This window comes from Oncorhynchus kisutch, linkage group LG24 (genome assembly GCF_002021735.2).
Source record: "Oncorhynchus kisutch isolate 150728-3 linkage group LG24, Okis_V2, whole genome shotgun sequence".
In the NCBI taxonomy this organism is placed as follows: Eukaryota; Metazoa; Chordata; class Actinopteri; order Salmoniformes; family Salmonidae; genus Oncorhynchus; species Oncorhynchus kisutch.
The window spans coordinates 26,628,062-26,643,324 of record NC_034197.2 but is presented as its reverse complement, the minus strand read 5'-3'; the positions used below and the strand labels follow the sequence as shown (position 1 = coordinate 26,643,324).

At 41.6% G+C, this 15,263-nt stretch overlaps 1 protein-coding gene across 3 annotated transcripts in view; it reads left to right on the top strand.

Annotated features, from left to right (window-relative positions):
* The window catches only part of LOC109868905 (transcription cofactor vestigial-like protein 4), a 15,854-nt gene extending 591 nt beyond the window's left edge, over positions 1-15,263 (top strand). The window contains exons 2-6 of one of the 3 annotated variants that reach the window (XM_020458659.2): positions 50-202; positions 10,386-10,551; positions 12,027-12,252; positions 12,355-12,466; positions 12,597-15,263. In XM_020458659.2, coding sequence (XP_020314248.1) covers positions 121-202; positions 10,386-10,551; positions 12,027-12,252; positions 12,355-12,466; positions 12,597-12,802 — 792 coding nt within the window. In that variant the 5' untranslated portion in view covers positions 50-120 and the 3' untranslated portion in view covers positions 12,803-15,263. Of the gene's footprint in view, positions 1-49; positions 203-6,049; positions 10,552-12,026; positions 12,253-12,354; positions 12,467-12,596 lie in introns of all 3 variants that reach the window. The other 2 variants (XM_020458658.2, XM_031803749.1) reach the window with 2 other exon arrangements.

Here is a 15,263-nt window from a genome sequence, read left to right as displayed (position 1 = left end):
TTGGTTAACCTTAGCTAGCTACTAGCTAATATTTTCTATTCTATTCTAGGACGGACACTTACTGGCTAGCTGGCTAGCTGGCTGCTAACTTTGATGTTAGCAAGTAGCCAGTACGAGTAAATGGTTTTCACGAGAATGGACCTGTTGAACTATCAGTTCCTGGACAAAATGAACAACAATATCGGGAGACTACACTACGAAGGTAAGATGGCTAGCTAAATCTGTTATCGGCCTAATCCTATCTGATGGTTAGTCACTAACGTTAATTTTATTATTTCACCTTTATTTAACCAGGTAGGCCAGTTGAGAACAAGTTCTCATATACAACTGCGACCTGGCCAAAGCAATGCGAAAAAAACAACAGTTACACATGGGATGGAAAATCGTAGTCAATAACACAATAGAAAAATCTATACAGTGTGTGCAAATTAAGTAAGGAGGTAAGGCAATAAATAGGCCAATAGTGACTAACTACAGCAGCCAACGATCCGTATATTATGCATGCCAGACGGCACTCTTTTAATTTATTTTTTAATTTACGGATAGCCGGGGCACACTTGAAACACCCAGACATTATTTACAAAGGAAGCATTTGTGTTTAGTGAGTCCGCCAGATCAGAGGCAGTAGGGGTGTTCTCCTGTCCTGCTAAGCATTCAAAATGTAACGAGTGCTTTTGGATGTCAGGAAAATGTTAAAAAGTACATTAAAAAGTTACTTAAAAAGTACAATATTTTCTTTAGGAATGTAGTGAAGTAAAATTTGTGAAAATAATGTAATAATAGTACAGATATCCCAAAAAACGACTTAAGTAACTTAGTACTTTAAAGTATTTATTATTTAAGTAGGCTACTTTACACCACTGCTAGCTAACTTTAGCCAGATATCTATGCTATGGCTTCCCCCATTATTTGTTGATCAATCCATTATCACCATAACAAACCATACCGTGTGTTTAGTTTAAATAGCATTAAAAGCACAATTGAATGTGTTGGATTAGTTTGGTAACCACTAAAAAATTCTAACCAGGTTTCCATCCAACCTTCTTATTCAAGTAAAGTACATGTCGGATAAAACATGTAAAGACAGGCCTGATGATTGAAACAGCAAATTTGTCGGTAAAACAAAATACGCATGACAATGTGGGATCTTATTGTCTGTAAAATGAATTATGTGAGAAATCGCGGTGAAAATGTTGATATAATAACCATCATATCGAAGTAAACTTGGAGTCACGCGATGGCATGTTGTGTGGTCCTACAACTCGGGAACACATGCAGTTTATTAGGATACAGATGAAATACATTCTGATTAACTTTTATGTAAAAACATTTATTTAACCTTTTATTTAACTTTATTTAACTAGTCAGTTAACAACAAATTCTCAACTTCAATGGGTGGTGAAAGTGTAAGGTGATAATCTTTATTCTCCTTTCCAATAAAGGAGCGGGTCTTATTGTGGTGAACATGATCGATGCTTGGCAGCCATTTGACAAATTAAAATAATGTCGTTCTTTTGTCCATAATAATCTCACGTAGGCTATACCCACACTGTATCAGTGTATGGAACGCCGTTTGGGTCTTTGCGTGTCAAAAAAAGATACAAGTCAAATTGTGTTTGACGTTTCAAACAACACTATTTGACGTGCCAGATAAGCTTATTGACCAATCAGGATCTGAATATGACTGCACGTCATATAATAATTTCATACATTTTTTACGTAGTTATTACACATTGATTACACTGACTCGTATTTTATATGTCACAAGGATTCATCAATACCTATGCTATGACGCTGGTAAAGTTGTCTCGCGCACCTACAGTGCTGGTCATAAAAAAAAGCTAGCTAGCTGATGGGTGAAAACAATGTTCTTCCCCAAACACATAGCAACACGACATCATCTGTTTCAGTAGCAATAGTTAGCTTGCTAACTATATAGCTAGTTGTCATCATTTAAAATAACCATAATTTACAAGACAGTTTTTATTTGATTAATGGTGGTCGGACCCATCTATGTGAAGCTAGCCATAATAAGGATTAGCCACAATAGTGGACTTTGCGGTTAGCCTTCAAAATAAAAGTATGTCATTGACAGTGATGCAAATGAATTCAAAATAGTAGAATTATGCCATAATTGAATAGATCATGCTAAACGAGTTTGGAATGTTGTTATATAAAATCAGTAAAAGACAATTAGTTAAATTTGACAAATCTGCTGAAATCACACTGGATGTATTAGACTTTAGCTTTGCATTGGGGGGCATACTTATTTCAGCCTTGTACAGCCTTACCTATGGATTGTGGATCAATGACATGGGGTATCAGTCTACTCTGACACCCATATACCATTAGCGTCTTGGCTCTTATTGAGGGAATCTGAAGATCTGTGATTTGAACCACATTTATTGTCAACCTACTATGTGCATTGAACACTATTCCTGAGGAAAAATAATACTGCGTTTTGGAGTCTGATAACTCTGAGGAGGACATTGGGAAAAAATATATTGTGTAAAGCTGTACAGTGCATAATGAATGTCAATACACACAATAGGCTGACTGGGGAGGTGATTTCACACAGTCACAGTCCCACGATTAGAGCTACAAAGCTAATATTTGCATAAACTCTTCACATTTGTGTTCTGTGGGTGTCACCGAGTAGACTGATACCCCATTTCATTGCTTCACATTCCAACCTTGTTTAACATTATCTAGTCTAAATATGTCACGATTCCACCAATTGTAACCTTCTGTGACTGTCAACAAGAGCTACTTTTATTTTGAAGGTAAACCTCAAATTCCACTTTTGTGCCTAATCCTTATTGTGGCTAGCTTCACACCACAACCCGGTCCGGTCAAGCCTCACTAGCCAGATGAAGCTAGCTGGCTGCTTATAACGTTAGCTTTGGGCAACAGGGTTAAGTAGCTGGCTAGTTAAACTCAGCAAAAAAAGAAACGTCCTCTCACTGTCAACTGTGTTTATTTTCAGCAAACTTAATGTGTGAGTACTTGTTTGAACATAACAAGATTCAACAACTGAGAGATAAGCTGAACAAGTTCCACAGACATGTGACTAACAGAAATTGAGTAATGTGTCCCTGAACAAAAGGGCGTTCAAAAGTAACAGTCAGCATCTGGTGTTGCAACCAGTTGCATTAACCTTTTGTGACTAGGGGGCAGTATTTTCATTTTTGGAAATAAAACGTTCCTATAGTAAACGGGATATTTTGTCAGGACAAGATGCTAGAATATGCATATAATTGACAGCTTAGGATAGAAAACACTCTAAAGTTTCCAAAACTGTAAAAATATTGTCTGTGAGTATAACAGAACTGATGTTGCAGGCGAAAGCCTGAGAAAAATCCAATCCGGATGTGCCTCATGTTTTGAAAGCACTGCGTTCCAATGTGTCCCTATTGAGCAGTGAATGGGCTATCAACCAGATTACTCTTTCTCCGTATTCCCGAAGGTGTCTACAGCATTGTGACGTAGTTTTACGCATTTATGTTGAAGAATACCCGTAGGTGGCTACATTGTGCAAGTGGTCACCTAATGCTCCCAGAGAGATTCTCGCGTAAAATACAGAGGTAGCCATTACTCCAATCGGTCCTACTGAAAAACGAATTGTCCTGATGGATATACAGTGCCTTGCGAAAGTATTCGGCCCCCTTGAACTTTGCGACCTTTTGCCACATTTCAGGCTTCAAACATAAAGATATAAAACTGTATTTTTTTGTGAAGAATCAACAACAAGTGGGACACAATCATGAAGTGGAACGACATTTATTGGATATTTCAAACTTTTTTAACAAATCAAAAACGGAAAAATTGGGCGTGCAAAATTATTCAGCCCCCTTAAGTTAATACTTTGTAGCGCCACCTTTTGCTGTGATTACAGCTATAAGTCGCTTGGGGTATGTCTCTATCAGTTTTGCACATCGAGAGACTGACATTTTTTCCCATTCCTCCTTGCAAAACAGCTCGAGCTCAGTGAGGTTGGATGGAGAGCATTTGTGAACAGCAGTTTTCAGTTCTTTCCACAGATTCTCGATTGGATTCAGGTCTGGACTTTGACTTGGCCATTCTAACACCTGGATATGTTTATTTTTGAACCATTCCATTGTAGATTTTGCTTTATGTTTTGGATCATTGTCTTGTTGGAAGACAAATCTCCGTCCCAGTCTCAGGTCTTTTGCAGACTCCATCAGGTTTTCTTCCAGAATGGTCCTGTATTTGGCTCCATCCATCTTCCCATCAATTTGAACCATCTTCCCTGTCCCTGCTGAAGAAAACCAGGCCCAAACCATGATGCTGCCACCACCATGTTTGACAGTGGGGATGGTGTGTTCAGGGTGATGAGCTGTGTTACTTTTTCGCCAAACATAACGTTTTGCATTGTTGCCAAAAAGTTCAATTTTGGTTTCATCTGACCAGAGCATCTTCTTCCACATGTTTGGTGTGTCTCCCAGGTGGCTTGTGGCAAACTTTAAACAACACTTTTTATGGATATCTTTAAGAAATGGCTTTCTTCTTGCCACTCTTCCATAAAGGCCAGATTTGTGCAATATACAACTGATTGTTGTCCTATGGACAGAGTCTCCCACCTCAGCTGTAGATCTCTGCAGTTCATCCAGAGTGATCATGGGCCTCTTGGCTGCATCTCTGATCAGTCTTCTCCTTGTATGAGCTGAAAGTTTAGAGGGACGGCCAGGTCTTGGTAGATTTGCAGTGGTCTGATACTCCTACCATTTCAATATTATCGCTTGCACAGTGCTCCTTGGGATGTTTAAAGCTTGGGAAATCTTTTTGTATCCAAATCCGGCTTTAAACTTCTTCACAACAGTATCTCGGACCTGCCTGGTGTGTTCCTTGTTCTTCATGATGCTCTCTGCGCTTTTAACGGACTTCCGAGACTATCACAGTGCAGGTGCATTTATAAGGAGACTTGATTGCACACAGGTGGATTGTATTTATCATCATAAGTCATTTAGGTCAACATTGGATCATTCAGAGATCCTCACTGAACTTCTGGAGAGAGTTTGCTGCACTGAAAGTAAAGGGGCTGAATAATTTTGCACGCCCAATTTTTCAGTTTTTGATTTGTTAAAAAAGTTTGAAATATCCAATAAATGTCGTTCCACTTCATGATTGTGTCCCACTTGTTGATTCTTCACAAAAAAATACAGTTTTATATCTTTATGTTTTAAGCCTGAAATGTGGCAAAAGGTCGCAAAGTTCAAGGGGGCCGAATACTTTCGCATGGCACTGTATCATCGAATAGATATTTGAAAAAAACCTTGAGGATTGATTATAAACAACGTTTGCCATGTTTCTGTCGATATTATGGAGCTAATTTGGAATATTTTTAGCCATTTTCGTGACTGCAATTCCCGGGCGATTTCTCAGCCAAACGTGAAGAACAAACAGAGCTATTTCGCCTATGAAAATAATATTTTTGGGAAAGTGGAACATTTGCTATCTAACTGGGAGTCTCTTGAGTGAAAACATCTGAAGCTCATCAAAGGTAAACGATTTAATTTGATTGCTTTTCTGATTTCCGTGACCAAGTTACCTGCTGCTAGCTGGACAAAATGCTATGCTAGGATATCGGTAAACTTACACAAATGCTTGTCTAGCTTTGGCTGTAAAGCATATTTTGAAAATCTGAGATGACAGGGTGATTAACAAAAGGCTAAGCTGTGTCTCAATATATTTCACTTGTGATTTTCATAAATAGGAATATTTATGTCCGTTGTGTTATGCTAATTGGTGTCAGATGATGACAACGGTCCCGTTCACAGGATGGGGTGTCACTAGAGTTTAAGTACTGCAGTGCATCTCCTCCTCATGGACTGCACCAGATTTGCCAGTTCTTGCTGTGAGATGTTACCCCACTCTTCCACCAAGGCACCTGCAAGTTCCCAGACATTTCTGGGGGGAATGGCCCTAGCCCTCACCCTTTCCTTTCCATCAGGTCCCAGACGTGCTCAATGGGATTGAGATCCAGGCTCTTCACTGGCCATGGCAGAACACTGACATTCCTGTCTTGCAGGAAATCACGCACAGAACGAGCAGTATGGCTGGTGGCATTGTCATGCTGGAGGGACATGTCGGAATGAGCCTGCAGGAAGGCTACCACGAGGGAGGAGGATGTCTTCCCTGTAACGCACAGCGTTGAGATGGCCTGTAATGACACAAGCTCAGTTCGATGATGCTGTGACACACCGCCCCAGACCATGACGGACCCTCCAAATCGATCCCGATCCAGAGTACAGGCCTCTGTGTAACGCTCATTCCTTTGACGATAAATAAAATAAAATACAATTTTATTTGTCACATACACATGGTTAGCAGATGTTAGTGCGAGTGTAGCGAAATGCTTGTGCTTCTAGTTCCGACAATGCAGTAATAACCAACAAGTAATCTAGCTAACAATTCCAACTACTACCTTATAGACACAAGTATAAGGGGATAAAGAATATGTACATAAAGATATATGAATGAGTGATGGTACAGAGCGGCATAGGCAAGATACAGTAGATGGTATTGAGTGCAGTATATACATATGAGATGAGTATGTAAAAGTGGCATAGTTAAAGTGGCTAGTGATACATGTATTACATAAGGATGCAGTAGATGATATAGAGTACAGTATATATGTATACATATGAGATGAATAATGTAGGGTATGTAAACATTATATTAGGTAGCATTGTTTAAAGTGGCTAGTGATATATTTTACATCAATTCCCATTATTAAAGTGGCTGGAGTTGAGTCAAGTGTGTTGGCAGCAGCCACTCAATGTTAGTGGTGGCTGTTTAACAGTCTGATGGCCTTGAGATAGAAGCTGTTTTTCAGTCTCTCGGTCCCAGCTTTGATGCACCTGTACTGACCTCGCCTTCTGGATGATAGTGGGGTGAACAGGCAGTGGCTCGGGTGGTTGCTGTCCTTGATGATCTTTATGGCCTTCCTGTGACATCGGGTGGTGTAGGTGTCCTGGAGGGCAGGTAGTTTGCCCCCGGTGATGCGTTGTGCAGACCTCACTACCCTCTGGAGAGCCTTACGGTTGTGGGCGGAGCAGTTGCCGTACCAGGCGGTGATACAGCCCGACAGGATGCTCTCGATTGTGCATCTGTAGAAGTTTGAGTGCTTTTGGTGACAAGCCAAATTTCTTCAGCCTCCTGAGGTTGAAGAGGCGCTGCTGCGCCTTCTTCACGATGCTGTCTGTGTGGGTGGACCAATTCAGTTTGTCTGTGATGTGTACGCCGAGGAACTTAAAACTTACTACCCTCTCCACTACTGTTCCATCGATGTGGATAGGGGGGTGTTCCCTCTGCTGTTTCCTGATAAACGCGAATCCGACCATCATCCCTGATGAGACAAAACCGCGACTCGTCAGTGAAGAGCACCTTTTGCCAGTCCTGTCTGGTCCAGCGACGGTGGGTTTGTGCCCATAGGCGACGTTGTTGCCGATGATGTCTGGTGAGGACCTGCCTTACAACAGGCCTACAAGCCAAGCCCTCAGTCCAGCCACTCTCAGCCTATTGCAGACAGTATGAGCACTGATGGAGGGATTGTGCATTCCTGGTGTAACTCACACAGTTGTTGTTGCCATCCTGTACCTGTGCTGCAGTTGTGATGTTCGGATCTACCGATCCTGTGCAGGTGTTAACACGTGGTCTGCCACTGTGAGGACGATCAGCTGTCCTTCCTTTCTCCCTGTATGGCTGTCTTAGGCGTCTCACAGTACGGACATTGCAATTTATTGCCCTGGCCACATCTGCAGTCCTCATGCCTCCTTGCAGCATGCCTAAGGAATGTTCACGCCGATGAGCTAGGACCCGGGGCATCTTTCTTTTTCATTCAGCAGAAAGGCCTCTTTAGTGTCCTAAGTTTTCATAACTGTGACCTTAGTTGCCTACCATCTGTAAGCTGTTAGTGTCTTAACGACCGTTCCACAGGTCCATGTTCATTAATTGTTTATGGTTCATTGAACAAGCATGGGAAACAGTGTTTAAACCCTTTACAATGAAGATCTGTGAAGTTATTTGGATTTTAATGAATTATCTTTGAAAGACAGGGTCTTGAAAAAGGGACCTTTTATGTATTTCCATGAACTGAAGTTCAGTTTCAGTAGGTGAACAACAAGTGGCTACCTAGCTATTACTTACTCACAAGGATGCCTAAATCATTTCTAAGATTAATGAAAATGACTGAAGTTTCTACTGCTCATTGTTTTCAGGCTAGTTGTGTTGGTGCTACATGGGTACCAAGCTAAAGCGGTCGAACAAATGCCTTATTACCAACGTGGTATTGTAAACACATCGTTCGTGTATGGTGTGTGTTTGTTTACAGACTTCTTATGTACAGCTTTGACAGTGCTAATGATAGTAGTGGTTGCGCTTGGCTTGCACGTGCAAATTCAGCACACACATCATTCTCTAATAGAATTGTGTTATTTCACGGGTCAAATTAAAAGCTTATTTAACGCGTCTATTTGACGCGTATATATTCTTTGACAAGTGAAGACCCACTCGGCGTTCCATATCTGCAAGCTGTTGGCTAGAGCCAATACTAGAGTGGGCACATTTGATATACACTGAGTATACAAACATTAAGAACACTTGCTGGTTTCCATGACATAGCCATGATCCCTTATTGATGTCACTTGCTGGTTTCCATGACATAGCCATGATCCCTTATTGATTTCACTTGTTAAATCCTCTTTAATCAGTGTAGATGAAGGGGAGGAGACAGGTTAAAGAAGGATTTTTAAGCCTTGAGAAGGATTGTGTATGTGTGTCATTTCAGAGTGAGCAAGGCAATAGATTTAAGTGCGGGGTATGGTAGTAGGTGCCAGGCGTCACCGGTTTGTCAAGAACTGCGACGCTACTGGGTTTTTCATGCTCAACAGTTTCCTGTGTGTATCAAGAATTGTCCAAAACCCAAAGGAAGTCCAACAAACTTGATCCAACTGTAGTAAGCATTGGAGTCAACATGGGCCAGCATCCCCGTGGAACACTTTCGACACGTCCATACCCCAGCGAATTGAGGTTTTGAGGGCAAAAGGTAGGGGTGCAACTCAATATTAGGAAGGTGTTCCTAATGTTTGGTATACTCGGTGTATAACGCAAATTTTTTTTTGTGACAATACCATCAGTAAGGTTAAAATGAGATGGAAACCCAGGGCCTCCCTGGTGGTGCAGTGGTCTAGTGCACTGCATCGCAGCGCTAGCTGTGCCACCAGAGACTCTGGGTTCGCAGTCGGCCGCAACCGGGAGGTCTGTGGGGCGACGCACAATTGGCCTAGCGTCGTCCGGGTTAGGAAGGGTTTGGCCGGTAGGGATATCCTTGTCTCATCGCACACCAGCGACTCCTGTGGCGGGCCGGGCGCAGTGCACGCTAACCAAGGTTGCAAGGTGCACAGTGTTTCCTCCGACACATTGGTGCGGCTGGCTTCCGGGTTGGATGCGCTCTGTGTTAAGAAGCAGTGCGGCTTGGTTGTGCTTTGGAAGACGCATGACTTTCGACCTTCGTATCTCCCGAGCCCGTTACGGGAGTTGTAGCGATGAGACAAGATAGTAACTACTAACAATTGGATACCACCAAATTGGGGGTAAAATATATATATATATATATATTTTAAAATGAGATGGAAATCCATTTAACTTGTATTCGGTACATAGCAGTTTAAGCTCAGTGTACGTAAAAATGTTCTATGTCATCTCGTCATCCGCAAGAAGTCATTTTGATGGAAACGCATCTCTGGTAGGAGAATTTGCATATTTTATTAATGCATTTTTTTGCACCAATTGGATGGAAACCTAGCTAGTGTGACTGCAAGGCTTGACAGACAAGGTAAAGCTAAACCTTTTCTAGCCGACTAAACTCAATTCCACGATTTACAATGGATTTGAGTGGCGACTACTGTGGGTGGACTGGAGCTCCAATGTCACATTTATTGAAGATTTTTATCAAAAACTAACTACTGATTTCAGCACCCAAAGAATATCCTGCGATTACACAGAACAATGTGTGTAATTGTGGGCTATTCTTTGGGTGCGTAATTCAGCCGTTTCTGATAAAAACTACGTCGGAGCTCCAGTCCCCCCACTAGTTGCCGCTCAACTCCATCGTAAATCGTGGATTTGAGTTTAATCGACTAAACCTTTTCTAGTCCCCATTTCTCAGGTAATGGTCACAGCAGGTGACTAGATCCAGAGTAACTAGATCACGTGGGGGAGCATGGCAAACTCCTATTATTACTGATTTAGTGTTTTAAAATGTTCTGAATACTCGGCAGTTCTACATTATTGAGACATGACCAACTTGGTTTGCATGCAAAGTATAAACAGAGTGTTCTCTACAGCTGAATCTTCTCTCACAGGTGAGTCCAGGATGCCGTCGCTGCCCTCTCCAATGACCAACATGAGGACCGGTCCTCCCCCCATCTGCCCCAGCAAAAGGAAGTATGGCGAGGAGCAAGTAGACGACTGCGTTGACTGTGACAACAACCACATGACCAAAATGAGTCGACTGTTTGCTGCTCAACTGTAAGTATAAACATGTCTGTCTTAATCTATTGTTACGTACTTTGAAATATATTTTTTTACATTACAATATTTTAATGTCAAATGCATCCAAACATTTGCTGGCATGAAAATCAGATAAATATTGTACACACAAGGAGTGTGCATGTATACTGGACAAAAATAGAAACACAACATGCAGCAATTTAAAAGGTTTTACCGAGTTACAGTTCATATAAGGAAATCAGTCAATTGAAATTCATTAGGCCCTAATCTATGGACTCCACATGACTGGGAGTACAGATATGCATCTGTAGGGGCGTGGATCAGAAAACCAGTCAGTATCTGGTGTGGCCACCATTTGCCTCATGCAGCGTGACATCTCTTTCGCATAGAGTTGATCAGGCTGTTGATTGTGACCTGTGGAATGTTGTCCCACTCCTCTTCAATGGCTGTACGAAGTTGCTGGATATTGGTGGGAACTCGAACATGCTGTCTTACACGTCAGTCCAGAGCATCCCAAACATGCTCAATGGGTGACATATCTGACGAGTTTGCAGGCCATGGAAGAACTGGGACATTTTCAGCTTCAGCTCATGCTGAAACCTGAGATGATGGCTGCGGATGAATGGCATGTCAATGGGCCTCAGGATCTCGTCACGGTATCTCTGTGCATTCAAATTGCCATCGATAAAATAAAATTGCGTTCGTTGTCCGTAGCTTATGTCTGCCGCCCATAACATAACCCCACCGCCACCATGCGGCACTCTGTTCACAACGTTGACATCAGCAAACGCAACACTATACACGTGATCTGTGATTGTGAGGCTGGGTGGACGTACAGCCAAGTTCCCTAATTTGGCGTTCTTATGGTAGCGAAATGAACATTCATTTCTCTGGCAACAGCTCTGGTGGGCATTCCTGCAGTCAGCATGCCAATTGCATGCTCCCTCAAAAGTTGAGACATCTGTGGCATTGTGTTGTGTGACAAAAGTGCACATTTTAGAGTGGCCTTTTATTGTCTCCAGTACAAGGTGCACCTTTGTAATGATCATGCTGTTAAATCAGTTTGGTATGCCACACCTGTCAGGTGGATGGATTATCTTGGCAAAGGAGAAAGGCTCATTAACAGGGATGTAAACAAATGTGTGTACAATTTGAGAGGAATAAGCTTTTTGTGCGTCTGGAAAATATCTGGGATCTTTTATTTCAGTTCATGAAACATCGGACCAACACGTTACATGTTGCCTTTTATATTTCTTGTTCAGCGTAGTTACATGTGCCGAAGAGACAAGCGTGTCGTAAGTAAACACTGTCTACTGCTCTTTAAAAATTCCATGCACTGAATCCCTGCACCCTCATTAAGTGACCGTCTATAAAGCCCAATCTCCTGACTTTAAGGCGGGGTTGATTTAAAGTGGCCTATGAATAACTGGAGCAATTGGTGGTCTGTGTCTGGCTGTCGGGGGTAATCTGCCACTTGTCCTCTCTTTAACAAGGGGACAGCCTGCCGGCGGAGACAACCGCAACGACCCTTGGATCCTCGGCCACAGCCCCGTGGAGTGCATCACTTCCTCCTCCAACGGCCTCCATGGCAACCACTTGTATGACTCCATCCCCTCCTATGCGATGGACCAGCCTCTGGCTCTGACTAAAAACAGCATAGACTCTGGATTGGGTGGCACAGAGAGGCCTGCCATGCCCGGCCCTGTGGACAGACCACAGGTAATTCGGACAATTCCCGAAATACATTCATGCATTGGTCAGTTGCGCCTTACATACAGTCTCGTATTGTGTGTCGCTAACGTGTTTGTTTATATCTTATAGAATCGTCCCTCTGTGATCACCTGTGCTCCTGCAAGCAATCGCAATTGCAACCTGTCTCACTGCCACAAGTCTCACAGCCCCAGCCCACCCATGGATCAGAGGAAGGCTGATGGTAAATGTTTATCACCACATTACCTTACTAACGTGATAAATCTGTGCATAAATTTGATATCATTTTTATCTTTGTTACCATGCCACACTTTAAAAATGTTGATTTATTTTCCGTTCCTCTGTAATCCCAGATAACACTGCGGTCGACCCTGTGATCGAGGAGCACTTCCGCCGCAGCCTGGGGAAGAACTACAAGGAGCCCGAGCCTGTCTCCAACTCTGTGTCCATCACAGGCTCGGTGGACGACCACTTTGCCAAGGCCCTGGGGAAGACCTGGCTCCAGATCAAGTCCAAGGGGCCGGGGGGACACCCCCACAGTCCAGAGGCCAACTCCTGAAATACTGGCCGGACCTCCCTCACTGTTGAATGGTGAACCACAACCATTTCTTTGTCTGTGGCATCAGACAAGTGCACCGATTGACCTCCCTATACCATTAATTGTCAAGCTTGACTTCCCTGAGCTCAGAACAACACTAGACAAGACAATGAATTTCCAGTTTTAATACTGTATTATACACCAAAGCTGGCCTTTTACAGACCTTGGGGGGTTCTCCCTGCTCTTATTGTTTGACTGACACTCCGATCTGGGAGGATTTGATACATTTGTTCAGATAGGGTAGTTTTGGTTTGAGTCCAAGTGTTCAAATTCTTCATTTTGAAAGCAGAAATATCCATTTGAGGAGCTCTCTAGGACCCGTATTGGCAGCCTTGATGTCAGCTTGTTTTTATTTGAGGTGTATAATTTTATATATTTTTAACACTTACCCTGACAGAGATTCCCAAAATGACCAATTAATTTGGCCTTTGAGAAGGCATACTGTTCGGTCTTAACTCCCTCATGCCTTTCTTATTAACCAAAGAACTTGCCTGCTGCTTCAAACAAAAAGCCATTATCTGCTTTGCTTCTCTTCTGTTTTCATCCTCCTGCCATCTCCGTTAACTCTCCACGTGACCCTGTGTTTGTGTTTTTGTTGGAAAGGAAGGCCGGCTCTGATTTGCACTATTATGTGTTAGATTGAGGTAGTGGTAACAGCATACCTGTTTCATTTGGAGCATACAGTACATTTGTAAGAGTGTGTTTTTGTTTGTTTTAACAATACTAACAGTTGTAATGCTATCAAGGCTCTCGTCTCCCTCTGGTCACAATGTTTCTCTCTCTCTTTTTCTCCAACTATTCAGAACTGGACTAACTTTCTCTTTTGTGAACTTTACATTTTTTGTTTTTATTTTTTTGTTCTTCTAGTACTCACTAGTTTATTTCGTAGATACAGTTAGTAATAATTATAGTATTCTGCTTACAGAGATGCATGTTTCAAATAGCTGGTATCTATTATAATAAGCCTTGTTATTCTATTCTATTTACCCTCAGAATTTATTTTTGTCAGTAACCATTTTAGAAATACTTACTGCTGGTACAGTCGTACTCAATATATTTGTTTGTATATGATTTTCATTAGAATATGTATACACTAGCATCCATCTACAAATCGCAGCCTCTGGCAAGGCTGTCTGAATGCAGTATAATAGGCTACTATTATGTGGTTGGTACGGGATGCTTTGGCATAGACGCATGACTGAATAGTCAACATTTAACATGTAGACCAGTCCTGTCTTAGAGTTGACTATCTTCACCATAATGCAGTTTAGTTGTGGTTTTATTTATTCCAATCTGATGTTTAGTTGAATACTGTTGAATACATTTTGACTAACTTTTCTTTTGTTAAATTGACTCTCAATGAGCATGTCTACTTGATATTCTTCACTTTGTAAAGTGTAATGTTTATTTCCCCTAAATGAAAATGCTGATGACTTCACCCACATGTATCATGGCTGGCCTTGAACGAAAGCCTTGGCATGAACATTCCACCATCACTACCCAGCTTAATATTTTTGTTGTTGTATAAAATAAGATCTGGTAAGAGTAAGCTTTGAGGAAAGAGGGATAGGTTCTCCTACATTTGTGGTGTTTCTATAGTGTAAACTGTATGGGACTTTAAAAAACATTAACAGAATCAAGGGGAGTAGCAGAACATCTAAAGTACTTTATAGAGGCAGTATGAGGATGAATGACCTTTCTGTAGTGTTTTCCATTTCCTTTAGTAAACATGAGTTAACACTGATAGAAAATTGTATAGTGCATTGAGATTGTTTTAGTCAGCTCTTTGTGAAAAAATTATATTATATTTACTTGCATCCTATATTCTACACTGTTTTGAAAATGACTATAAACTCATATTCCCGGTTTATTTTTTACTTTGATACCGAAAGACTATCATTGCGCCGTGCGTAATGATCCTAGAGAATGTTTTTAAACAGAACAATGTACTCATGATATGTAGCCATTGGATATTCATGATCCTCTAACCATGCATTTGTATCTATCAAAAAAGTTGATCTTTTTCCAGAGTTGTCTGAGGTTTGATAAGTGCAGGAACACCAGTCGTTCTAAGAATAAGGCTCTCTTGGCATGATGTCAGGGTGACATTACTGCTGCAGGTTCTCTGCTTGTTTCTGTACCGCAGTGGAACTGTAAGGGTTTATCACAAGTTGAATCTCAGTGATATGTTGGGGTTTAATGTTCCAACGTTATTTAATTGGTATTTGACTGCTTGTGCCTCTAAACAACAAGTTGCAGGAACTAACTCCTCCACTTGTCTCTTAACATGGGAAACTGCATTGCCTTAGACGGTTTGTTAATCTGTATTTTGTTCATTTTTGGTCTTATTTCTCCAGAAGAATATACCACTGTTTTTTTTAAATTTGATTTGTCCTAAATAAACTTTAAATGCTCTATCACA